Raw genomic sequence first — 25689 nt, 5'->3', positions numbered from 1 at the left:
ACCAACTCTCTCTCTTTCTCTCTCTCTCTCTCTGATAAATATTTTTAATTTAAATGCTGCTGATAATAACAGCTACATGCATTGAGCATTTGCCACATGCACAGCATGATTCTAAGCACTTTTTATGTAGCACCTATCCTAATATGAATTAGATACTGATATTAGCATCAATGTACAGCTGAAGAAATTAAATGATGTTTAGATAACCTGTCTAGTGCACTCAGCCAAAAAGCAATAGAGCAGAATTTAAAACTGACTACCAATCTTCAGAATCTAAACCTTCAAATGCTTTCGGGCATTGTAAAGAGCGAGAGTCTTTCCAACAGGAGCTCAAACAAAGCCATTGCCGGCACCAATGGCTGCAACAGAGTAACGCCTCTAAATAAGTGCTTATCACTGAATCCCAGTGTTTTTCCAGAACTTAAGCTTTTCAGAAGAAGAAGGCTTTGATTGCGTATATTCTGGACATCAAGATACGGTCTGTTTTGTTCAAGTACTTTTCTCTATTCAGCCCTTTCTGACCATGCTCCTTTTGATGCAGCTCTGCTTTGAAGATCTCTGTTTACAAAGAGCATGTCGGATTAAAGGCCTCATCTAGGAGGCAAAATATGAGCCTTGGCCTCCTTATACTTAAGAAGAGAACAACACTGTAAAATTTCCACGTGCTTTGCCCCATGATGCAAGGCCAGTGCTGAGGCTTTTCAGGGCCAGGTTTTGGTTTCAAGGGGTTACTCTACCAATTCACACATCACACCCAAGCTCGAAAATTTAAAAAAAAAAATGCATATTCACGCTGACCTGGAGGTGGTTTACATTTACAAATAACTTTCCCCCCATGTTTGGATTCCTGATTCGCACATGTTGGACCAGAAGGGTCCGCATTGGATGACTAAGCTACCGTTATGGAGGTTAACTAATTCCACATTGTAAAAAGCTGGCTGTGACTTGATTTTACAAGGAAGGACACAAATATCCCTAATGACAGGCAATCCACTCGTGCCTGATTAACTGTCAAAGGTCCCACCTGAAAACTTAAGTGATGCCCAATTTCATAAACTCACTCACATTGTGTTCCAGCCTGACACACAGAACACAGCCCAATCTGTTTCCATGAATGGGTCTTCTGGGAGTCTCGGGATAGTTGGGCCACAGGAAAGAGATTCCAAGAGCTAAGGAACAGCCCCACAGGCTGGGAGATTACTGGGTGGCACTGGGGTAATAGGGAAGAGAGAGGCTTCTCATTTTCATTTCCTGCCTTGAAATTTGGAAATACTGTCATCTTCCAACAATGTGTTGCTAGCCACGTTCCCTGGTTGCTTGGCCATACTCCCCGTACGGACAACAGTTCCCGGACTGGAGCTCTTGGTGACTTACCATCTGTGGTTCCTGGAAAACAAGGTTCAGGAGAATTGCACTTTGCAATCACTTCTCTGTGCCCCCATCAGCCCTGGCCCAGGGTGCAATGGGAATAAGCAAACTCAGTGCTTTGACTGAGAACTCCTCTGCATTGCAACCTCTGAAGTTCCTCATTTCCCTTAGCAGTTAATAATATCCCTTTGGCCAAAGGCAACTTTCTCCCCCGCCCCTCGGCCCTCGGCCCCAGTGGCCTGAGTGCCACACTTTGGAAAAAGTTGCAAGTCGTGTTCATGACTTTGGCTATATCCGATGTTCGGCTCAGTGCCTGTCAGCGAACCATTCGTTTTACCTCCTTCCCTAGCTGAGTAACTGAAGAAGCCAGAAATGGAATGAAAACACAGAATGGAAATCATGGCCTTTTTGAGAAATTTACCCAAGCAAAGGGAAAGAGGAACATGGGGATCCCTTTATCATTTAGATCAATGATTTTTGGCAGCCTTGCTTCACAAGCCGTGTCTCAGCCTGTGTGGGATTTTGAACGTTAGAAAATACAGCTGGGATACATTTGCTTCATTCTCTTTTCCAAACAGTGCTATAGCCCGAGCTCTTTCCATGACCCTCTGGATTCAATATCCCCCAGATGCTAGAGCCCCACTTTGGAAGAAGAAGAAGAGCTGGGATAGGAAAACTGGCAGGGGCCCTATCAGGGTGCACCTTTAGGTCTTAAGACTAGAGAAATGTTGAGCATCAAATAATTCCCCTAATATCCTTCACGTACTTTTGGAACAAGAAGATTGAGGAGGATCTACATTTATAGTTGCAAAGAACCTGCAATGATCCCCAAGCTCCTCGATTCAAGTAAGACGCGCCTTGCGATACTTTGACTCATTTTCCCACAACCTTGGTTTGGGTAGATATGGGGTCACTTGTATCCCACTCAGCCTGGAGTGCCACCATCTGCTCTTATAGCATGCCCAGATCAGCCCTGACCATTGCAGGCATTTGGAGGATGAACCAACAGATAGATCCGTGTCAAAAAAAAAAAAAGTAGTGAAACCAAGATATAAACCAAGGTATGCCTCACAGTCTTCTAGGAAGACCAACACCAGAAGCAAGAGACTTAATACACTAAAGACACATGAAATCAGCACCTGGGATCAGGCTGCAGGTAAAAAAAGAAGTCTTTATGTTATTAAAAGGAGACATTGAGGAGGCACAGGATACCTAAGTGCTGTTGAATCTACTGGAGAACCCAGAATATAGACCACCTGATTTTAAACCTGAAATCAGATAATCCAACCTGATCTTCTTCATGTCTGCATGTCCAGCTCCTCCATTGTTTGCAATTTGATACATGAACTGTGCTTCCTGGAATTTCTGAAATGCCACTGAATCTTTGGGAATTTGGCAGAAAAGAAGAATCTGGGTCATGAAAGTGAGAAATCTAAAAACAGTGTAATTAACACGTCCATCAGCTTTCACAAAAGTGATGCCAGTTTGCAAACTATTCGTTAATTCCACACAATAGCAGCAACTGAGTACCGTGCAGACGCCAAACTGAAAACAAAAAGCTCAGCATATTGCTCACCCAGATTGCTATTGCTGATATAAAACAAAGAGCAGGCATGCAGCAATAGCCTAGTGGCTAACGTCCTTGCCTTGCATGTGCGACGGGATCCCATATGGATGCCACTTTGAATCCCGGCAGCCCCGCTTCCCATCCAGTTCCCTGCTTGTGGCCTTGGAAAGCAATCGAGAATGGCCCAAAAAAGGCCTTGGGACTCTGCACCTGCAATGGGAGACCCGGAAGAGGCTCTGGTCTCCTAGCTTCGGATTGGCTCAGCTCCGGCCGTTGCAGCCACTTGGGGAGTGAATCAATGGGTGGAAGATCTTCTCTGTCTCTCCTCCTCTCTGTATATCCGACTTTCCAATAAAAATAAATAAATCTTAAAAAAAGAAAACAAGAGCTACTTGTATTTTCCGAAGAATCGGGACCTGGGATTCCCCAAGAGTGGTGGTTTCAGTACTGACCTTCAGTCATTTTAAACGTAAACTTGTGATTCCCAAAATGATGAAAAACATTCATGAAACACTTGGGGACTTGAGAAACTGAGCTCTTTCCAGTAGAAATAAAATGTCAAAATTGCTACACTGGAAAATTAGAAGAGTCCTATATCCTAATTATTGTCTGGTATCCTACCTAAAATTTCTGGATTTCCCTCTGGAAAAAAATATGTTGCAATAAAACCTCTTCAGAATGTTGTCTTAGGGATTAAATAAAGTTTTGCACATACTCTGACAAACATACAGCTAATGTGCAATATAGTTATCTTTTCTTCACAACTGGAACTAGAGAGTGGTATTAAAACAAGAGTATGAAATTTCCTTAAAAGTCTAAAATGGACTTAGCATATCATTCAGTAATCCTACTTTTGAGAATTCAGGATTTCAAAGAGAGATTTGTACATCTAAATTCACTACAGCACTCTCCCCAAGGGTTAGAAGCGACCCAAATATCTATCTCAAACTCATAGAAACAAAAAGAATGATGACGCTGCCAAGGGCAGGGGAAATGGAAGGTGGGGGAGTTATTTCATGAGTGTAAACTTTCAGTTTTACAAGATGAAAATGTTCAGAAAAGTTATTACACAACAACTAGGAAGATGCTTAACACGACTGAGTGACACACGTAACAACTATTAATTTGGTAAATTTCAGGTTATGTGGATTTTTTTTTTTTAAGAAGCCAGAATTCAAACAGATTTCTCTTAACTGCATGGGAAACAATAGTGGAACTGATTGTCTCTCATTTTGCTACTACCCTATGTCCCTGCCTCCTCTGCTACTTTGTCTGAATCCTTCGCTCTCTCTCCCTCCATCCCTCCTACTTTCCCAGATCTCTGGCTGAGATTATGTAAGGTGGTTAATCCAATGCATGCCATACTGCAGTGCGTGCCAATGGCAGCTATTATTATTATTATCAGGGTTAAATTTTTGAATCTGTCACTTAGAAACATATTCCCCTGACAGACTTATTAACATTTCTCATGACACTATCTAATTCCTTGTGGGCATGGGATTAAGAGGATTTGAAAAGTAGATGCCATCTTAAAAAAAAGCCAACATGGGAGGGCTTGGTACTGTCAGGTATGTGCTGATGTTCCACCTAAAACATGAAGCAAAGATCTATCTAATAATGTTATTTTAGTGCAATCTAATTCTGTTTATTTGTTCTAACAACACAAATTATCAAGGATAGGTAAATGATTTGCGTGCTTTATAATTTTTTGCATGCTTTATAATTTTTTGAGAGACAAAGACAGACAGATCCTAACTGCTGAATCACATCCCAAATGCCCACGGCTCTTGGCTGGAAACGAAGCCAGGAGCCAGGAAATCGATCTATACCTCGCATCTGGATGGCAGTGACCCAGCCTCGTGAGCCATCACCACTGCCTCCTGGGATCTGCAGAAACAGAAAGCTACATCCAGAAGCGAGGTTGAGACAGAACCTTTGCACTCTGAAAACCATTGCACTCTGAGCTCTTACAGCTCCTCAGCTCTCTGATGCTGACAGCTCTGAGGAAGAAAGCTCCCCCAAACACTTTGTTCCAGTAGCTTGCTTTCACCACTGTGATATTATCCCTTCACTCACAAGATGAGCCAGATCGAGTCCATTTTCCCATTTTCATAACTTAAACAGCAGAAAAGTGAGATGATCCTCAGATATGCCAAGAGTCTGGATGCCTGGTAAACACTGCACGAAAGCCACTTATCTTTTAATGCGTTAAAAAAAAAAAAAAACTGCCATCTTGTCCTATAATTTGAGAAGCACTAGCGAAATCAACTATCTTAAAATAGCTCCAATTTCATTTCTAAAAGGTAAAATTACATTTCTGCTATGTGAAAAGATAATCTAACATTCCCTGTGGGCGCTCAAGTCTTGTGATGATCAGCCATGTTTATGAGACACAGCATAAAATACTAATAGTTTCAAATCCTGGAGTTGGAGTAATGTCACTGGAAAATACTTCCTTTGCTTTTTTAATGTTATGAGAACTCAATGTTACGCACGCATTATTCTCCTTTACTTGTATTTTCGCTGGGGTTTTTATGATTGTTGTTCTTTGCTTTAGTGAAAAAGAGAAGGAGGGGCCAGCACTATGGCATAGTTGATAAGGCATTTGCCTGTAGCAACAGAATCCCATCTAGGTGCCAGTCTGAATCTCAGTTGCTCCACTTCCAATATAGGCTAATATGCCTGGAAATGCAGCAGAAGATGACCAGCCGAGGTGCCTGTGCCCTTGCACCTCAAGGAAATTCCTGGCTCTTGGCTCCAAACTGGCTGAGCTCCAGCCATTGCAGCCATGTGGGGGAGTGAAATTGCTGATGGAAAATTTCTCTCTCACTCTCCTTCTTATTCTTTCATCCTCGACACTTTCGTGTGAACGAATCTTTCTTTAAAAAACAACAGCATTATTCCCAGGGTTCGAGCGCTTGTACATAATCCTGGACACCGACAGGAGCTCAGCGACTCTGTAGTTGCTGCTAGCTTGCTTTTTCTGACTCCTTATTTTTAAATTGCACTTGCCATATGACCCTGCAATCCCACTGCTAATATATATATATATTCTTTTAAAGACTTAAAGGGAGAGCTCTTCCATGCATCGGTTCAGTCCCCAAAAGGCTGCAATAGTAAGATCTGAACCAAGTACTTGAGTCATGTTAGCAGGAAACTGGATCAGGCTACAGCTTAACCTGTGCTGCACCACAATACCACCGCCCAAAATTCTTTTTAAATTTAGAAAAATCATTAAAGTATATAAATGAGAAAAATACCTGTTTAAGGAAGTATCTGACTGTGCACAGAGAAGCCAAAAGATGCTAAGCTGAGAGACATCACGTGAAATGACCACTGATTCGGTGGTCAGCTGGTTCTTTGGATCCCAACTTACATTTGTAAGATCCCTTCAAGACCACTGTATAAGAAAGTAGGGTTATCAAGTGTGTACAACAACATTATCTCATAAAGAAAAGGGGAAAGCAGAAGCGAGGAACATTTGCACTGGAACACAAAGAAGCAAAAAGGCTCCGTTTGCACAATAGGGAATGAGATGTGCCAAATCAGTTGCACATCGTGAAGAAATGTTGAAAACCATCAGGTGATATTTCTGCCTCTGGATCTACGAAGATGTCAGTCATGAAAAAGCAATATTGTCAAGAATCGTAATATGTTAGGATGAAAATCAGTAACAGCCATAAAAAGGTAATACATTTTTCTATAGAGCAATTTGAACTCACACTTGAATTTTACCCATCCAACAGCAACTGGGTCATCTCCCACATAGCTGACCAGATAGGAACTGATCAGGTCTGTTCTGGGGTTTTTGCTTTTGCCCTTGGCTTTTTTTTTTTATTGCAGCTTAACTCCAACCCCTTTGTCTCTACCTTTGGGAAACCACAGAGCTGTCACCTCGAACACAGAGGCAACCCCACTTCAAATTTCCATTTCATTCTCCTGATGGGGCTCATTTTTGAAACCTCTTGTGTTGGACACTGTCTCGTGCAGTACCCAAGGAAATTGAGGTCATGGGAAAAGCATCGAGGAAAGGGCTTTGGGTCTGTTCACGTGGAATCTGAACACAGTCAAGTATGAGAAGTCAAGATGGTGTGTGTGGGAAGGGAACAGAGCTGAGCCCTGATGAGCCAGGTGCTTCACTCAGTGACCTCACTGAGCTGACACAGCTGATCTGCACACTCCCCCTCAACCCCCCACACACACACACCACACACACACACACACACACACACACACACACTATGGGAGCATAGTACATATGATGCCGCAATAAAACATTTATGCTTGAAAGCCTTTGCATTCCCTTGCTTTTCTGAATCTGCTCCAACTAGCCAACTCGCTGGGGGCAAGGGGTGGGGGCGGCACTGGAGCCCTAGTCTCTTTCACAAAATGAGAAAATGGTATCGGAGGATCCCGGCCTTGAAGCTTCTCAATGCCATCATCATTATTAGCAGAGGATGAATGCTGAGCGTTGCTATTCCTGCTTGGTATGACTCGAATAATAATCAAAACGTGGACCAAGTTGCCACAGGCCTTTTCAGAAAAGGCAAGGAGATGAAGGCTGTGTGCGTTTACCACGTGGGGATCATGTAGAATAATTGGAACTACAGGGCTTGCGTTGAAGGCAAACAAGAAGAATTACGGTGGCTGTCAGAATAAGCTCCACTTTTAAAGCAGGTGTTCATCACATAGTTAGCGATGTGTATGAGACACTAAATTCAGGAGCTAATGTTTCCCTAATAGCTTCTTCCCCAAAAAAAATAGCAACTGGGAGTTTTCCTTCTGTTGCATCGGGCTACAAGAACTTCCAACCAGACCTGCAGTTCAGCTTTTCCAGCCATTCCTTTCCTTTCCTTTCCCTGGCTAATTCAAAGTGAAAGCAAAGGTGACCCATATGGTGACTGACAGTGAGTTAAGGAGAATCCACTCCTCCATCTTCAGTGAGAAATTGCCAGTCACATCTCACAGTAGATGGGAAAAGATCAGGGCCTGAGCTGGAGGGCATTTGCTGGGCTGGTGGGAGAAACTGTTGTGACCTTCAAAGGAAGAAAAAATGAGTCATCCTTGTCTCCCTGCGTGCTTTTCCTGCAACTGGAGTGTCTCAGAAGGCAAAATGACTTGAGTAAGAGGCAGAAAGGAAAACAAATGATTTGGAAAACTCATCGCACAACCAAACGAGACAGCGTCTGGATAACAGATCCACAGGGAAGTTTTTCAAAATGTTATACATCTTTCTGAAGTCTCTAAGGTCCCCTAGAAATGAGTCACTTGATTCTTCTAAGCCACCAGCCTTCCTTCCACAGAAAGCCATTCTAGGAAGTGGGGTCGGACATGCTCTCTGATGCCACTGTGTTTTGGAATCCCAATAACCCTTCAGTTCCAACACAGGAGTGTATTATTTCATCTCCAAGGAGACAATGACATGAAGGCAACGCAGAGCACGAGCTGCCTTGGGACATCCTAATTACCATAATTCCCACTCCCCACCATCCCATCTCGGGGACATCAGCCTTCCGGGTGACAGGAAGCAAGACCAGCACAACTACCTTCTGTTCTCTCCCGTGTCCTGTGTCCCTGCCTCGCTTCCTCTCTTCTTTAAACAATGTTCATTATGACATTTTGAGAGCCTTCATTGCCTGAGTGAAAGTTTGCATTGGTAAGTTCTAAGGAAAAGCAAAGTGAAGTAAACAGACACACGCTGTCCTTTTGTCCCCAAAGGAACTGTCAATCTCAGAACATTTTTCATAAGAACCTGCCAGAAGTCTCTCTGGAATCCTCCCAGTTGGATACAAGGACAGTAAATCTAAAAGGCCCAGGTCTTCTGAGAAAAAGGACAATTCAAACCCCACGTGTCCAGTCATATCAACCAGTACCATCCTACCACCCCCACAACAGCTCCTAGAATATTTGTTTTTCTGAGTTTCTTCAGAGCTTTCCCTTGCCCCTCACTTCCCCCCTGAACCTCTTGAACTAAGTTGGTGGAGCATCTTACATTTACTGTGGTAAATGAGCCAGGTTTACACACGTACAAATGTGTTCATTTCATGCCCATTAGAATTCATCTGTAATACTCACAGGCCCATTAAATTCTCTATCTAAAAAGCGCATCTCTGCCCACATTAGTGCCAGGGCTTCTGCCTTTTGCTGTGACAAGTGTCATAGCAACTGGCTCTCCTGTCATCCTTCAGCTCATGTATGGGATGTGATGGGCTGTTTCAGCGGCAGCTTCAAACCAGCTCGCTGGTGCCTCAGTAAGGATTCAAGTAGGGACTCAAGCAAGCAAGTCATTAGCAAGTCATTAAATCAGAACTAAAGCTCTGTGACCCTGTGTGGAAGGAGCAATTGCTGTACTCATTTCTTTTTTTTTTTTTTTAAGTTTTAGAGACTGTGACCATGTGGGCTGCATTAAATTCAACCCGTATGTACACAAAATGCAATTCATCAGGACAAAGGGCATATTTTTCAAAAAGCAAAAATATCCCTGAGCAGCCATCTTCCCCACTACCATGGGTGTAAGGGCTACCAATTTCAGCAGGCCAAGGAATGGCCTTCTGTGACACTTAGCAGGGAGGAAAAGATTTTCTTATCACGTTTGAAGGTCATAGAGTCAGGAAACAAAGGCAGAAACTCCTACGATCCCAGGAGTTCAAAGTCAATCCATATTTTATAACCAAGTGAACTGTGACAAATGGAAAAGACAGCTTGGTAAGGTGCGAAAAGTGTGGCCAGAGTTGGATCAGAGGCTCCAAATCAAGCAGAAAGGTCCTGATGGGAAATCTGGTTGGGAGGGTCAGTGTTGTGCCTTCTGCTGAGCCTGATCAACCCAGGGGGAAATACACCCCAAGAGCTCTGATCCCGACCTCCTCATTTGTCAGGACACCACCATGAAGGAAAGATGAAGATGGCCCTTGGGCGGCTCTACTCCTGGTTTCTGACCTCTCTGCCCACCATTTTCCCAGCAGGAAGCAGAGATCCTGTAGGTAAAAGAGCCTGCTGGGTTGGAGAGGTGAAGGGGGTGGGCAGGCAGGGAGCGGTGGGTTTCTCTCTAATGATTTCCATCACACTGTTGCTTCCCACACACTGTGCCCTGAAGCACCTCATTTCCCTTTTGCTTTTACCTTGATGAATGTCCTTCCTAAGTTTGCCTTGCTACGACTGCATCGTGCAGCCTGCACTCAGCGGGCACCCAGCTGTCGCCATCCTCCAGCCCTGCGGTTATGTCTGCAGCCCTCTTCCCAACTCAAGGCTGCTGGGCGCTTGTCTTGTAGGTAACCGTCCTTTTTTTCTAAGTGCAGCCTGCCTGCTCCAGGCTCCCTGCACATGGGAAAGCCCTTATGCTGCATGACTCCTCTTCCCTCTTCGCTACAAAGTTTGTTAAGCCAAATTCCTTCTCTGCTCACACATACTTCCTCTGTGGCTCCCATCCACACCTTTGTGATTCGAGGTCTCTAAAATAACTTTCACCAGCTCTGTGCTTCCTGCATTGCTGAGTCTAAGCCCAGGGATCTGTTCCCCCTGGGGACTGTGTGATTTTACAACTCAGCGTTAATATTTCAGTCACATGACACAGCAAATCATGCTATGCTTTGTGATAGAGCACTAAAAAGGAGACTCTAGGTGGTGCTTTTATGGATAATTCAAGCCTGCCGCAGGCCATGTTCTAATGCGATAGAACACACAGCACAGGGTAGCAGTTACCGCAGGTCTTTGGTGAGGCAATGGCTCTGCCTGCCACGGGGCTGCTGCCCGTGCAAGTGTTTGGCAGAGAACAAGCTGGGGATGAGAGGGATGTTCATTTGTTTTTTGGGTGTTTTTTTTTTTCAAATTGCTATTAAGGCCATTTGGGTATCTAAAAGCCACAACACATAATAATTTCACTGGCACTTAAGTTCCAATTAGTTCAGGACTAAGTTGTTTGTAAGTTGCTTACAGAGATATTGTATCTTCTGAATAATGAATTGAAGATAAAACTGACTCCATTAGGGAAATGTTTTCTACTGCAGTTTATCCCAAGAATTCTCAGATGGTTCTTGACATCTGCAGAGTCCTAAACCAATAAGGGAATTTCATAGAGGCCCAAGCTGTGTTTGCTACAAACATAAATTCTTGATTCTGGGAAACAAAGTATCAAATTCTCATTCCAGTAAAGACTCACACTCTTTCAGTGAGAGATTACTGAAATGAAAAACATTCAGGACCTATCTAGGATACATGTCCGTTATGCTCTTTGGAATATTTTCAACATGAGAAATAAGCAATCACATGAATTAAATTGTTGACAGTGCCATAATGAAGATGAATTCCCTATTAGTGCTTACGGAGTCCTTTTGTCTTCATTCAGCCGAGAGCAAAATATTACAAAGTACTGGCAGGACTGGGCTGTGGGATAGTGGAAGGACACCAGCAACGTTTTGCCGTGGACCCTGCCTGGGGTCACACTTTGTACTCATTCCCCTCCCTTCCTCCTCCAGGTCCCGCTTTTACTCACAGTGACTCTTCGACACTGTACACTAGTGCACTCAGTCCTGCCCCGCTTCTTCTTGTTCTTGCTGCCAATTTCACTTACTCCCATGACCTTGTCATGGGTTGAATGGTGCCTTCCAAAAAAAAAGGGGGGGCGATTTTGAAGTCTTCATTCCCATAAAAAAAAATTGAAATGAAAAAATAAGTTTATTTGGTGCCCAAAAAGTGCTGAAATGCATGCATATTTTTCTTGTGTGAATTGTTCATTAACTTTTCGAAGTCGTTTTCTTAAACATGGGTTTTTGCACTAAAATTCATTTTTACTTCCATTTTCAATAAATTTTTAGAGGTACCTTCATATATCCCTGATGGAGAAGGAAAAATAGTTCCTAAGAGTCTGCTGTTGCCTCTGCAACATTCTCTATCTTGATGACAGCACGTTGTTGCTGTAGTCATCTAAATCAGTAGCAATTATCATTATTATGACAGATGTCATGTCTGCGCTAAGCATCCGTCTTTGTCAACACTCGTGTCAACGGGTGCATGTATTAAAGTGCTTCCTGCTTTTCGTTCATTCTCACTTTGAAGGATCAGCCTGAAATAACATGAAGGTATTTATTGGAGTCACCACCTAGCTGATTATATCATAATGAGAGAAAGCCGATTTTGGAGAATGAAGAGTTTGCAGAATTAATATGTCTCGCCAACAAGAACAATTTAACCTCATAGTCAATAACTTGTTATCCTAGATGCAATAATACAAAGATTTTTTCCCAAGAACTGACAAATTACAGCAAGTAAATATTCAAGATTTACCAGAGGAGCAAAAAAAAAAAAAAGGCTTTCCTCGGCATCTGAGCTAACATGAGCCCTCTGTTTACTGTCTTACTTCAAAAGTGATTGATGTCGCACCCAATGACTGATCTTCATTGTAATCTAAAAAATATTCCCTCTGAACTTATTATTTATTGGCAGAACCACTGCTGATACAGAACCAGCAAGTTCTAAGAAAGTGGGTGACCCCAAAAAGGAAAAGAGAGGAAAAAAACAGTGGCCATGCCTAGTACAATGGATGGATAAGGGCCAACACACAGGTTCCAATATTGCAGTGCCAGTTTGAGCCCCAGCTGCTCCATTTCCGATCCAATTTCTTGCTAACATGCTGGGAATGCAATAGAAAATGGCTCAACATCGTCCATCCACGTGAGAGATCTGGATGCAGTTCCTGGCTTCTGGCTTCTGCCCTCGTGCAGCCCCAGCTGTCGAAGCCATTTGGGGAGTAAGCCGTTGGATGAAAGATCTTTCTTTACCTATCTCTTTCTCTACCACTCTATCTGTCACTAGCCTTTTTCAGATAAATAAATCTTGCTTTAAAATGGATATTATCAATTATAAAAATCTTCACATGGTATGAAAATACTCCAGAGCAATGGAGACAAAAGACCCCCAGATACCAACATCAGCACGGATGAGGCTTACAAAGTACAAAATTAAATGAGAGAAGGGAAACATAAAAGAATATCTGTAGTGTTATTCTAAAATCAACAATTTCACATAGCATCTTGTAACCTAAAAAAGCAAATGCCAGAAAGTAATTCCCGTGAAAGTCAGCGTAGCAGTTACCCCTGGGTGAGAGAGAAAGGTTTGTGACTGGGCAAAAATGCCGGAGACTTCCAAGATGCTGCAGTGTCCTAGTTCTTGACTGAGTGGCGGTTACACCGATATTCCTTACTTGTCAGGTTGTGCATTTGTAGTTTGTGCACCCTGTGCACTTTTCCAAATGTGTGCTCTGCTTCTCACACTCCAAAAAGTCCTTAATTAGGCAGTGATATGGAGGAAGCTGAAGGTGGACATCTTAGATTTGCAATCACCGTGATTTATCAAAAGCGGACAAAGAATTCTGCCAGGCTTGCCTTTTCTTCCTCCTGTTCAGGCTCTGACCCAGTGCTAGTTCCCTCTCTGATTTCAACTCAGCTCTACATCCATAACCTGCCCTGTCATATCCTGGAGTCCCTCTTGGGTCTGACATTCAGGGAGGTCAGCTCCTGCAGTCACGACTTGTCGGGGAGCAGAGAAAAGCTGCACTCTGTCTCATCTCAGTTCTCGGGGTGTGGATGTCACACCACGACAGGAATAGTCATTATATTTCCCCTGTCTCCTTTGTAAAACAAAAGATTTACGCACAGAACTACTTAGCTCATTCAGATTAGACAGGCCAAACTTTTTCTTCAGTAGCTGACTATAGCACTTCATACGGCACTGCTTCCTCGCACGGTGGTAATCAGCCCCATAATCTATGTCCAATCACCCATTCTAAAGTGTAGAGTGAATGCCTTGATCCCTGGGAGTACAAAATGGAAATTTCTGCCCAAAAGAACAACTTGAAGCCTTGGGTCCCAGAGGAAACACTGGCTTCTTAGGTTTCTTAGGGTGGGGAATGCCATAGCTACTGCATGTGCCAGCAGACTCCAGGCTGTTCCCTCCACTTGGCCCGCCGGAGGCAGTAAGAATCATCAGCCTGGGTGATGTCTCAAAATCTTACACCTATTCCAAAGCTCGTTCTCTTTGACCTAGCAAGATTTCATTCTGCTGTTGGAACTTGGGGCCTGGAACTAAGCTTCAGGGCTGTGCATATCACCGTGATATCTCCAAGATTGCTTCATAAAGGAGTGCCTTTGCCAAAGATAACCAGGTAGCCTGTGCAAACCACAGATTTGCACCCTAGCTTGCAACTATTCTGTTTTCCTGGATGTGAAATCCTCACCTCTGATCTTAATTTGAGTTCTCTCTGGTAACTGCGGCTTCAGAATCCTTTTTTCAATTACTGTACTTGATTGTATAAAGAAGATGTTGAATTTAATCTCTTGAGCACCATTTGAAATGTCTCCATTGGTCTTTTGAGGACAACTCACAAAAGGAACTTCTGACCCTGTTACTAAGGCACCTAATGGCTGTCAGAGCTGGGCAGCTCCATCATGGAGCATGGCGCTCAACATGGCAAAGAGCTCAGGCCTAAACATTCTCCATCTGGGAACAGAATCCTCTTACCTTGTTTAACTCCTCCCTGCTGGCCTCCTGCCTTGGGTTGTTGCAACGCTACTGTATTGGCTAAGAAAATGCATTTCCAAAGGGACCTCATTACCCTCTTTTCTCTTGCCACCGGGGTCAAGCACACAAGTCTGATGACCATCTTAATTTCCCAGCTGCTGACTCCTCTGATCTTCCTGGAGTTCCCTCACTATTCTCTTCCTGGCAAACTCTTCAATGCCCAGTCCACGCCCCGTTGCACTCTGGCCCACCCCACCCCACCCCCACAGAAGCTCTCCCCTGAAATTAGGAATCTCCCTATCTCTGCCTCTCTGAGCGTTTACTAGGGTTCTTCCTTTGTGCTGCTCTTATCTTTGTTAGCTAGGACTGGTTTGTCATTCTCGTTTTATGATCTCCCTATAGAACCCTGCCCAGTACGCTGTGTATACAAGCAGTACCTCTAGATTGTTGAACACATCTACACGCTGAATAAAAGCTCTGATGTTTTTAAAGCTCTTTATTCAGCCCGTAGAGTCCTCTCCTTTCCTCCTGATCTGATCCAATTTCTCTAACTACTGACTTAACCCGACTAAATGCCACAATCAGAAAAGAGCAGGCTCTCCTATTCTTTGGGAAGTTCTGTCACATAAATGCCACTTTTTCAATCATCTAAATGTCCAGCTGAGTGTCAGGCATTGACCTGCACTTGTCAGATTTTCATTACTTCAACTGAAACACTTGAAAGGACATCTATGCTGTAGCATGTGGTATAAGCTGCTGCTTGCAACGCTGGCAACCCATATCAGGATACTGGTTCAAATCCTGGTTACTCAGCTTCCAATCTATCTCCCACCTGGGAAGACAGCAAATGGTCCAGGTACGTGGGAGACCCAGATGGAGTTCCTGGCTCCTGCTTTCAATCTAGCCCAGTCTAGAGTTTTGGCAGCCATTTGGGGAGTAAACCAGAGAATGGAAGATCTCTCTTTCTCTCTCCCTCCCTCCCTTCCTCCCTTCCTCTCTTTTTCTCTTTCTCCATCTCCCTCTCCCTCCATGTATACATCACTCTGCCTTTTAAATAAATCACTCAATAATTTTTTTTAAAAAAAACTAATACAATATATGAGAGAAGCCACTTAGGAAGGTTGACTGATAGCTCAGAGGTTCACAGTCCAAGTTAGACAGCCCCATTGGTCTGGTATCGGATGGGGTAGAGGCTGGTGTTAATTGAGTTTGTGCGGGAGAAAGGAACATGGGTGGAGCCAGGAAGCAGAGAAAGAACACTTGAGCCTAATTTGCATCACTCCCAATTTGCATGCCTCCCAAGGGCAAGCCCCCAGGGACTTACAGACCTTCTACTTAAAGATCTCCTTACAGATACTACAGTTAGATCAAGGCTCCACCCTTGATCCCTCAACCATTAACATTAATTCATTAACCCCTAGGGCCCAGCATGATAGCATAATGGTTAAGGTCCTCGCTTTGAACCGCGCCAGGATCCGATATGGGCGCCTAATCCCAGCAGTTCCACTTCCCATCCAGCTCCTTGCTTGTGGCCTGGGAAAGCAGTCGAGGACAGCCCAAAGCTTTGGGACCCTGCACCCACGTGGGAGACCCGGAAAGAAGTTCCTGGCTCCTGGCTTCAGATAGGCACAGCACCGGCCATTGCAGCCACTTGGGGAGTGAATCATCAGACAGAAGATCTTCCTCTGTCTCTCCTCCTCTCTGTGCATCTGACTTTCCAATAAAATAAATAATTTAAAAAAATTCATTAACCACTAGCGTATGCGGTTCTCCTAGAATATCCATGTGCTTATGCATTGTCTGCACTTTGAAATCTTCCCCTTGTACTGACTCCTCATGTATCTGCACTTGTTATTTAAATGTAAATGATAAACATTAGATAGAATTTTTTTCTAACGTAGTCACATTAACCATAGTTCAAATACTCAGTAGACACAGGTGACTAACGCTAACTATATAGAGCATTCCCAGCATCACTGAAGATGACAACCAGCCAGCGTCCTTATAGAGCAAGCAAGAGAAATGATTGAATCAGAGGAAGGATTGACTGAGGCAGTAGGGGCCACCTCATCCATTTCTAAACTTTAAGGAGCAGGTGTGCCTAAATGCCTGAGAAATACTACAGCTCGTTTTCCTGATCTGCTTTATTTTCTTTCAATGTCAAAGAGAGGTTTTTCACCACCCTGCAGGAATTATCACAACGGTCCCAAACAACATGGTACGAAGTGGTGCCTTCAACGCCCTCACTGGTGGGATTCCTTGCCTCCCCCCGGCAGCTGATGTGAGCACCCCAGTCCACATGCATCTTAACTATATGTCTTTGAATTTTTTTCTTGTTATGCCAGCTACTGCTATATCATGACCTCCATCTGCATCCATGATGTTTATTTTACTCGACGTCAAGCATTAGGCAAAGCCCCAAACCATCCCCACTGTTACTAAATGAATCATCAGCTTAATTTGATCCCTCTTAGGCAATTGAAAAAAAAAAAAAAAGAATCTTCCACCTTGATCTTGGTCCTTCACTCACATGGATGTTGGGGAAAATACTGGCATCTCTAATAAATAATCCCAAAGCAGAAAATTCCTAATTACAGCCATTGCAATTAATATAGTGCTACCTGGAATTCACTAAAGCTTGCCATGGCTCAATTTTCTGCAAACATCTTCTGTTGCCTATGTGGCTCCACATTAAAGTGTCAGTGCTCCCCTTCGGTCTCTGAGTAACTGACGTGATGCTCTGGGTTTTGAAGATAGCGTAGTGTAAGCCGCACGCCCAGGATACAGTTCCCTAAACCAACAGGGATTGGGAGGAAATAAGCAGTCCAGACTGAAGTCTCCAGCAAAATTGGGACAGAGAACTTCTTGTCGAAGTCCCCTAGCAGCCCACCTGATGTGCAGCTTGCTTTCGTTTAGAAGCAGGACCCAGAGGCCCACGAGGGCAAGAGAGCCTACAACGCCCACACGCCTACCAGGCCCAAGGCGAGCCCCATTTCTCCCAAGCAGGGGCTTTCTCCACTCTCAGACTCCCACCACCTCGGCGAACACAGATTTGCAACAGGCACCTTAACTCCCCCCCGTATCTCAAAGAAACAGAGACCTCTGGGCTTCAAGGTGCCACAGGAGGCCAGATGCCTTCTAAGTCTTTGGGAGCAAAAACTGCGAAGCAAACCCAACACCATCATCAACTCCAGCGGTTGAGGTCCTGACACCAATGTTCTCCTCCCCCAGACACACCCAGGCTTTCTCAACTTCAGCTCGGAATGCATGTCTCCTTTCCCTGGGAACTTCCACGTGCCTCCCCAAAAACCATCCCGCACTGCTCATTGGCAGAATGGAACCCGCCAAGCCTAGCCACAATGGAATATATCTTCACTGAATGTTTTCTCCACTTAAAAAAAATAAATAAATACCATGTCACAGTGTTTGGGTCCTTGATAAACATGACAGGAAATCACTTGCAAAGAAGAATCCAAACCATGGGTTTTAAAGAGTATTTGTGACAGATTGGGACGAAGGTGAAGTGAGGCTGTGTGGACTAGCATGGGCTCCCAACCCTCCTGTCTCCTCCTCCTCCTTTTCTTCCTCCCAGGCAGCGTGGATCACAGGGAGCAGCAGGACCCTGGCTGAGACAAGCGGGGACTGCCTCCCTTCCCTGCAAAGAACAGACACAGGGGAGAGTTCCGCTCAGAAGCACCTGCAGCTGTGGGCAAGAGGTACTTTGATGTAGATCCACTCTGCAGGCAGAACTGGGGCAGGAAATTCTCTCTTGATTCTGAAATGAAGTCTTGAATTACCCTTCCAGTACACTTACCTGTCTCAGCTACTCCTCGGCGGAAGCCAAATCTTCAAGTGAACCCAGCGCTTCTGATAGACAGCTTGTGATGCAAATAAGTAGGATGTCGCCCTGGGAAATCTAATGTAATCAACACTGGGGCCACCTCACTGAACTGCTTTATAATGTGGTACTGTCATCTTCGTTTTTCTAAAATGATTTATTTATTCAGGAGTTACCACTGTGACATAGCTGGTAAAGTCATTGCACCCCTTACGGCCACCAGTTCAAGCCCCAGCTGCTCCACTTCCAGTCCAAGAGCTTTTGAAAAAGCCAGGCATACAGTAGCTCTCTCCAAGCCCTAATCCTGATGAGGTCCTTGGATGATTTGAGGGGAAAATGATGTAGGCATTACGTAAATTTTCCAGCCCCCTGGCTCCTCCTGTCTCCTTGTCTTGGGCCATTTCCATGTGTGTTGGTCAAAGTCAGTGAGAAAACAGTGAGAAAATGTTGACGTGGAAACTCGTGGTCAGTAGCATTGAGTTTTATTGCTTCAGCTCCAGCAGAAGGGCTTTGTGCAGAAATATTTGAACACTTGAATATTTGATATCTTGGAAAGTTTAGATGCACTGGATTGCCATCATTGGTCCTTTAAATTGGAATACCTAGAGTTGGTTGGTTGAGGATTTTTCAAAATTTGACAGGAAAAAAATGAAATTAAAAGATCAGTTTCTTTTAATCCTGAAGAAATCCTTCGGGAACTGCTGCAGAATTTATTTCACGATACTCTTGAGCACCACTCAGACTGCCCACCATTCCGCCAGGAGATGTTAATATCTTTGCATTATATCCTCTGGTTGAACATAAGGTGACAGTCAGTGATTTTAATGTATAAGGTTTGTGTGCACATATCAGAAAGAATTTTCTTCATAATTTGTGTTCTTTCTGCCCCAAAATGTCACTCCTTATTAAAAGCACGTTGAATCTAGAGTTCAACAGAGTCCTGCAGCATTACCTGTCTCTCACTGACATACCCTTTGGCCCATCCCTAAAAGCTCACCACCTTGCTTTAAGAGTTTTCTTTTCAACATTCCCACCTGATACAAAAAAAGCAAACCAGAGGGTCAGAATGAGTCCGTGGAAAGGATTGTCCTAGCTCTGCATTCCATCAGACCCCAACCTCTACTTCCTTCCGAATCCTCACCCCGCGACTTAAGCATTAGTGTTAGCTCCAGTTTAGTGCAAGAAATGGAGCCTCCGAAAGCCCTAGTAATTTTGCCTAAGTCCACACACAAGAAATGATGAACTTGAAAGTCAGACTGACTCTGGACTCCATAAAGGAATTGAGTAGCATGCTCCCGAACCCTTCTTGATTCACCAAAACCCACAGTATGCAGGACAGTGCAACACAGACATTGCTGCAAACTCAGTGACTCTTGAATGAATGAATAAATGCTAGTTTGCCTTCAGTAATACCTGTACCGCTTTGGGGGGAAAAAAAAAAAACAGAATAAGCTAACCAGAAGATCTGCCCACTGTACTTGCATTTGGTGCATAGCTACGCTTAAGACCAGTCCCAGTAATCCAAGATTAACCTACATTAGGGCTCATGAGCTTAGCCTACATAAATGGCTCTGGTGTCCGATTCTCAGCTTGAAGAGACTGAGGCTGGGGAAGACACCGAAGAACAGCTGAGGAGTTTGTCAAACGATCCACACACAGCTCCCACCCACCCCCGCACTCCCCAGTGAATCCCAGCCCTGGCTGTATCCAGCTAGGGCATGCCTCATGCATTTCCACAGTCACCCCACGCCGCTTGCACTCTTCCATTGAAAAGAGCCACTGTGTGGAGTCAGCAGTGCCATCCTCTCGTTTAAATGGAGTCTGACCTTCTTAGACGCCACGGTAAGCGAGGAGGCTTCGTGTGCCGATTGGAGCAACAGGGCACTCAAGCTCCAGCTGTCTCGTTCATGAAATTGTCACCCTCCATGTTGCACAGATGGGTTCTGACTGAAGCTGACGGACATGCTTACATGCAACAGAATTCACAGCTTGCAAGCCACTCTCACCGAAGCATCATAAATGACAGAAGGCGGCACTGTCCTACAGTGGACAACATGCCCTAGACACGTAGCTTTGGACAAAACATGTGTCTGAATAGACAGAAGACATGAATTCTTTCATTATTGACTTATTTATTGTTCAAGAGGAAAAGTAATCGAGAAAGGGAGAGAGATAAGAGACCTTTCATCTACTGCTTCTTTCCCCAAATGGCCTCAATAGCTGAACTTGAGCCAGGCTGAGTTTCAGCCAGGAACCCCATCACGGTCTTCCTCGTGGGTGGGTGGCAGGTGTTTAGGTTGTTAGGGCATCACCTGTTGCCTTCCCAGATGTGTTGGCGGGAAGCTGAAGTGGAGAGAGCTGGGACTTGAACTGCCACTATGATATAAGAGGTTGGTGTCACAAGCAGTTGTTTATCGTGCTGCACCGCAATGCCCGCCCCTGAATTTTTCATTGTATTTTTTTTTAATTTAGATTTCAGCTTAAATAGCCACATATGGCTAATGGCTATCATCCTAAGACATGTTGTACAGAATAACAGCCTTTTGAAAAAAAAAAAAAACGAAAGTAGGACCCATTCCAATTTTTAAAACATTTTCCATCATATCCGAAACACAATTAGCAGCCATGCCCTGTGTGCCAGGAAGAAGCTACCATCCCCACCAGGGAGTGAATTCTTCATGAAGGAAAAAACAGCTCTGACCCAGCAGTAGATGAAAGCAGAAGTCAGAGCCACTCCCCAGCAAGTGCCAGCCAAGTGCCAGCAGGCTGTGAGCAGTGAACAGAGCAAGACTGTCAGGAAGAGAGCAATTCGCCCTCAAAGGACGGGCTGGCTGTCTCAGCCACCTGTCACCGGAGGGAGGACAGAAAGTCCGTGTTAAACTGGTGAAGTTGTAAAAACACAAAGCCAGGTGAGGTGTAGAGTGCTTGTTCAGCAACGGGGCTTCCTGCCTGACATCCACGGGGCGGCTGCGGTTCAAAACAGGAATCCTTTTCATTTCCTAAAACAAGCATTAGCGTCACAAATACTACTCCAGGTCTCCCACGTGGGTGCAGGGTCCCAAGGTTTTGGGAGTCCTTGACTGCTTTCCAAGACCACGAGCAGGGAGCTGGATGGGAAGTGGGGCCACCGGGATTAGAATTGGCGCCCATATGGGATTCCGGGCGCGTTCAAGGCTAGGACTTTAACTGCTAGGCTACCGCGCTGGGACCAATAAAAACAATAGGAGGCTCTCCAATGCTTGAGTAGTGCTTAGTGTTGACTAAAACTGTCCCAAGGGTTTCACACGAATCAATTCACACCAAGCGCAATGCAAGCTCTGGAGGTAAGTGCTGCGCGCAGCCCCGCTGGCAGAGGTCCTCGCAGGCTAGCAAACGGCAGAACCGGCTGCGAAGGTCAGCCAACCTGCCTGGCTGCCAGGCCGGGGCCTTCCTCCTTCACCAGGGCCTCCTCCAAGCCGAGAGAGGTTTCCGCGCACTGAGCGGACCCGCCAGGAACCGTGGTGGTGTTACTGCTGGATTCTGATCCAGAAAAAATGATGCTTAACTTTCTCCCCGTTCTGTTTTTCCCCTCCCACCGCACACTCTCAGAGGATGGAAATGCTTAAGGCAGACTGAGGTAGTGTGAGACCACACCATGTAAGTGTGAGCATGGCTCCGGGGGGCCGGGGAGGGTGGCAGGTGGCGGGGAGGAGGGCCAGCTGTGTGTCCTGCGCTTCTGCTTCTGCTTCCGGCCCCGCATGTCCTTCCCGCTGCTGCGCTCGGACTTGTGCTTCGGCGGGCGCTTGGGCCGCATGAACGCTCATGGACACCTCATGGGCTCCTGTCTACGTGCTTCGCGCCCCGTCCTCTGCCAGGAGCAGAAGCCACAGCCCCCTCGCAGGTGCCAGCCTGGCACCTCCCAGGTGGAAGGAGCTTGGGCACGCTGCAGGGAAGGGTGCAATGAATGGGGTGCTCGGTGCTCCGCGCCGTCGCGCCCCAGCCATGGATGCGTGCCCGTGGGATTCTGTGCCGCGTCGCACAGCCCCATTCGCAGCTCGCTGTGCTGTCGGATGACCCGAGAGTGGATACTTGGGGAAAACACACACACGCACAGCCCTGTGGCCCTTCCTCGCATGCGCCTGCAGGCGCGCACACGCGCACAATTCCTTTGGGTGTTGCTTGCTTCTGCATAAACCTCATTTCAACTTTTGAGCGAGCCCCATGCCTGACCAAGTAGGCAAGCAGAGTCAATAAAAGAGGGAGGGTGGGTTTGTTCCTCCCCATGGCGCATTAGCAAATAAGACCCTGGCTCACTGTGCGGTGCGTCCCCGCATGAGGTAATGGGGAGGGGAGAGAATTTGGCACGACCTCTGTTGCCAACCTTGCTGAAGTGTCCTGTGGGGTGGTGGGTCTGAAACTTTTCAAACTGGGTATCAGAGACAAAAATTTTAAATTGAAGACACCCCCGGCCTGCCTGACCGCCACCCAAGCTCCCTCGGGGCTCAGACACAGGCACGGAACTCAGGAGCTGATGAGCTGCTAGCACGATATCCTACCTACAATTCCCTTCATTCATGGAAAATAAATGAGGGCCTAACAGGAGAGCAGGCAGCCCGCCACGGGGCAGGACCCCCAAGCCGCCTCTTCTCAATCAAAGCCATGGGTCGGTGCCGTGTCCCAGGCCATTTCTCTCTGCTAGGGACCCCGGAGTACCCTGGATAAAACAAGCTCACATCCCGGAGGGAAGAGCCTCAGGTCCTGTTCCTGGGAAAGTTCCAGCACCTTCCAGGACCCTGGGGTCTAAGTTTATAGAAGGAGGCTTTCAAACTTTCACACAGGACATGAAGAGAAGTTTGCTCGTTAAGTTGGGGCTGGTGCACAGCTGGTTTCCTCCCGGCGGTATGCATCCTCCGCTGTCAGGGAAGGAAAGACACAGTTGGGCAGTACAAGTGGGCCCACTTTGAGCTTCCATCAGTTAAGTTTGGCCTAATGGGGACGTTTACAAGGCAGTGCATCCGGCCAGGAGCGGCCTTCCTTCTGGGACTACCACGAACACGCATGATTTCCGTGGCTTGACAATACCTCCCGTGCCACCCCTCGCAGCGCCCTGACAAGTCAACCAGCTCGGGAAGGAAAGGGATTTTCAGCCTGTTTCAGGTCCTCCCAGACCCTTTTAATAAAAAATCCTTCTCTGCCCTCTAGTGGCCGTATTAGAATCGGCAGCCGTCTGAGATAAAGCCCATGCTGCCCCTAAACTGCAGCCAAGTTCCTCCAAGTTCTGTCTGGAAGCAAGGATGAGATGACTGACCCCTGCCTTTCTGGCCCAGATACCCCTCTTCCCACAAGCCCCCAGGACCACAGCTCCCAACACTGGGCCAAGGGCTTCCCTTACGACAGTTCAATGGGTTGCACCAACTACTGCCAGATTGCATTTTCGTTCTTCTAAACCAGCGCTGGTCAAGTTGCACCCCAGCTCCCCCCACCAGACCAGCAGCCTGGGCATCACCCAGCAAATGCTTGGGAATGCAGATTCTCAGACTCTGGGAATCAGGAGCTTAGGGGGAAAAAAAAATCGTCACCGAACAAAGAAAGGACCGGAAGCTGACTCACAGCCAAATCAAATTTATTTTCAGATCAATAAATCAAAAGAGAATCTATGTGCAGACAGAAGAAGCGCGTGTTGGAGGCCCAGTTTTCCAACAGACTGGGCTTTTTATCATTGGAGGGTCTTGACGTGCTGAGGGGTGGGGGAGTTTGAAGAATGACTGCCCAATCTTTTCAGATAGATGCTGAGCCAGATGCAGAAAGTCCACTGAGCTGTACTGCAAAGGGAGGGGCAGGGATAGGACAAAGGGACTGCATTTGGGAGTTACAGGGGAGCCAGGCTGTGTCCTTGCCCCCATCACAAACTCTGGAATGAGGGTCAGAAGTCCACGTCATGGAAGTGGCTGAGGAGCCTGCCAGCGCACGGGAAGCACGGGACGCGAGATCGCATCTCTCGGTTGGTGCAAACGTCGGCTGAGACTGCACTGAGTTCTTAGCTTTGACCTTGCCCAGCCCTGTCTCTCATAAAGGTCATGTCTTTTTTGTGTGTAAGTTCTGAAGCCCTTGACCGCCCAGTGGTTCTGCAGTGGGTTACAGAGTGTGAGTCCGTGTTCGTCCCAAGTTATTCCAATGTTGTTCCTTCATTCACGCTGTTCTCTTGAATCGGAGATAAACGCTGGCCATGAACGAGACCTCTCCATGCACACAGGGTCTTTGGAAACGCTCTCGCAAGAGAGAGCTCAGTGGAGTTGGCATCCTAATCCAAAAGTCAACTAAGAAAGCACATGAGGGCCCAGCGCGATAGCCTAGTGGCTAAAGTCTTTGCCTTGCAAGCCTCGGAACTCCATGTGGGCATCGATATGGGTCCCGGATGCTCCATCTAGCTCCCTGCTTGTGGCCTGGGAAAGCAACAGAGGGCAACCCAAAACCTTAGGATCCTGCAGTTGCGTGGGAGACCCTGAAGAAGCTCCTGGCTTCGGATTGGCTCAGCTCCGACCGTTGCGGCCGCTTCAGGAATGAATCAGCAGATGAAAGATCTTTCTCTCTGTGTATTTGACTTTCCAATAAAAATAATTAAATCTTTTAAAAAAGAAAAAACAACTTAGGACAGCGTGGAAGACCACAGGGCGGAAGGAGAGCGCGTTGTAGTTAGCACTGCCGAAGTGTTTTTCTCCCACTTTGTGAACCATTTTCATTAAGCACTGGGTTTGCAAACCCCGTAGTTGCACCTGCCTGTGCTGCAGTGTTGCAATGCTAACCTGACCACGTCCCAGTCTGTACCCGTAGGCCCTGTTGATCTTAGCCTTGCATTCACAGGAAAAGTGAGAGAGAAACAGAAACGTACAGGAACTCAGTATGTTGAGCGCCACGGGAGTGGGGCAAGGGATGGTCCTTGCTCTGCCCATTGGGGCTGTCAGATACCATGGGCCGCTGTCACAAATGACCTTGGATGTGCCTGGGAGAGACTCGGAGGGAAGCAACTCGCAGCGCCGGGGTGGCGAGCTCAGGCTTAGGTACATGCGCAGTCGAGATCAGGGAATGAGCTTGTGGGTGGGTGTTGCTGGTTGGAAGCAGTGACCAGGAAAAGGGCAGGAATGGGTGGCTGGCGCTGCTGTGAAGTCGGTGCCCTCCATGCAACATCTGGTGACCGATAGCCAGTAGCATTTACTGTCTGGGGGAAAGGAGTTTCCCAAAGAATTCAGTGCAAAATATATATATATATATATATTATATATATATATATAATTTCCCATAACAGCAGCATTTTTCTAAGTAAAATGGATGAGACTATTCTAAATGTGATTTAAAAAAAAAAAAAAAAAGACTCGCCTGGCTCTTTCTCCCAGGTCAGGGAAACTTGACTTAAAATGCAGCTTGCTAT

At 45.9% G+C, this 25689-nt stretch overlaps 1 protein-coding gene across 1 annotated transcript in view; it reads left to right on the top strand.

Annotated features, from left to right (window-relative positions):
- LOC121166957 (LHFPL tetraspan subfamily member 3 protein) overlaps positions 1-21920 on the top strand; it is a 192059-nt gene extending 170139 nt beyond the window's left edge. Inside the window, exon 3 of the mRNA XM_040996300.1 lies at positions 21873-21920. Within this exon, the coding sequence (XP_040852234.1) occupies positions 21873-21889 (17 nt within the window). The 3' untranslated portion in view covers positions 21890-21920. The remainder of the gene's footprint in view (positions 1-21872) is intronic.
- The last annotated feature ends 3769 nt before the right edge of the window (positions 21921-25689 follow it).

This window comes from Ochotona curzoniae, unplaced genomic scaffold (genome assembly GCF_017591425.1).
Source record: "Ochotona curzoniae isolate NIBS_2020 unplaced genomic scaffold, NIBS_Ocur_1.0 patch266, whole genome shotgun sequence".
Classification (NCBI taxonomy): domain Eukaryota; kingdom Metazoa; phylum Chordata; class Mammalia; order Lagomorpha; family Ochotonidae; genus Ochotona; species Ochotona curzoniae.
This window is presented reverse-complemented; position numbering and strand designations above follow the sequence as displayed.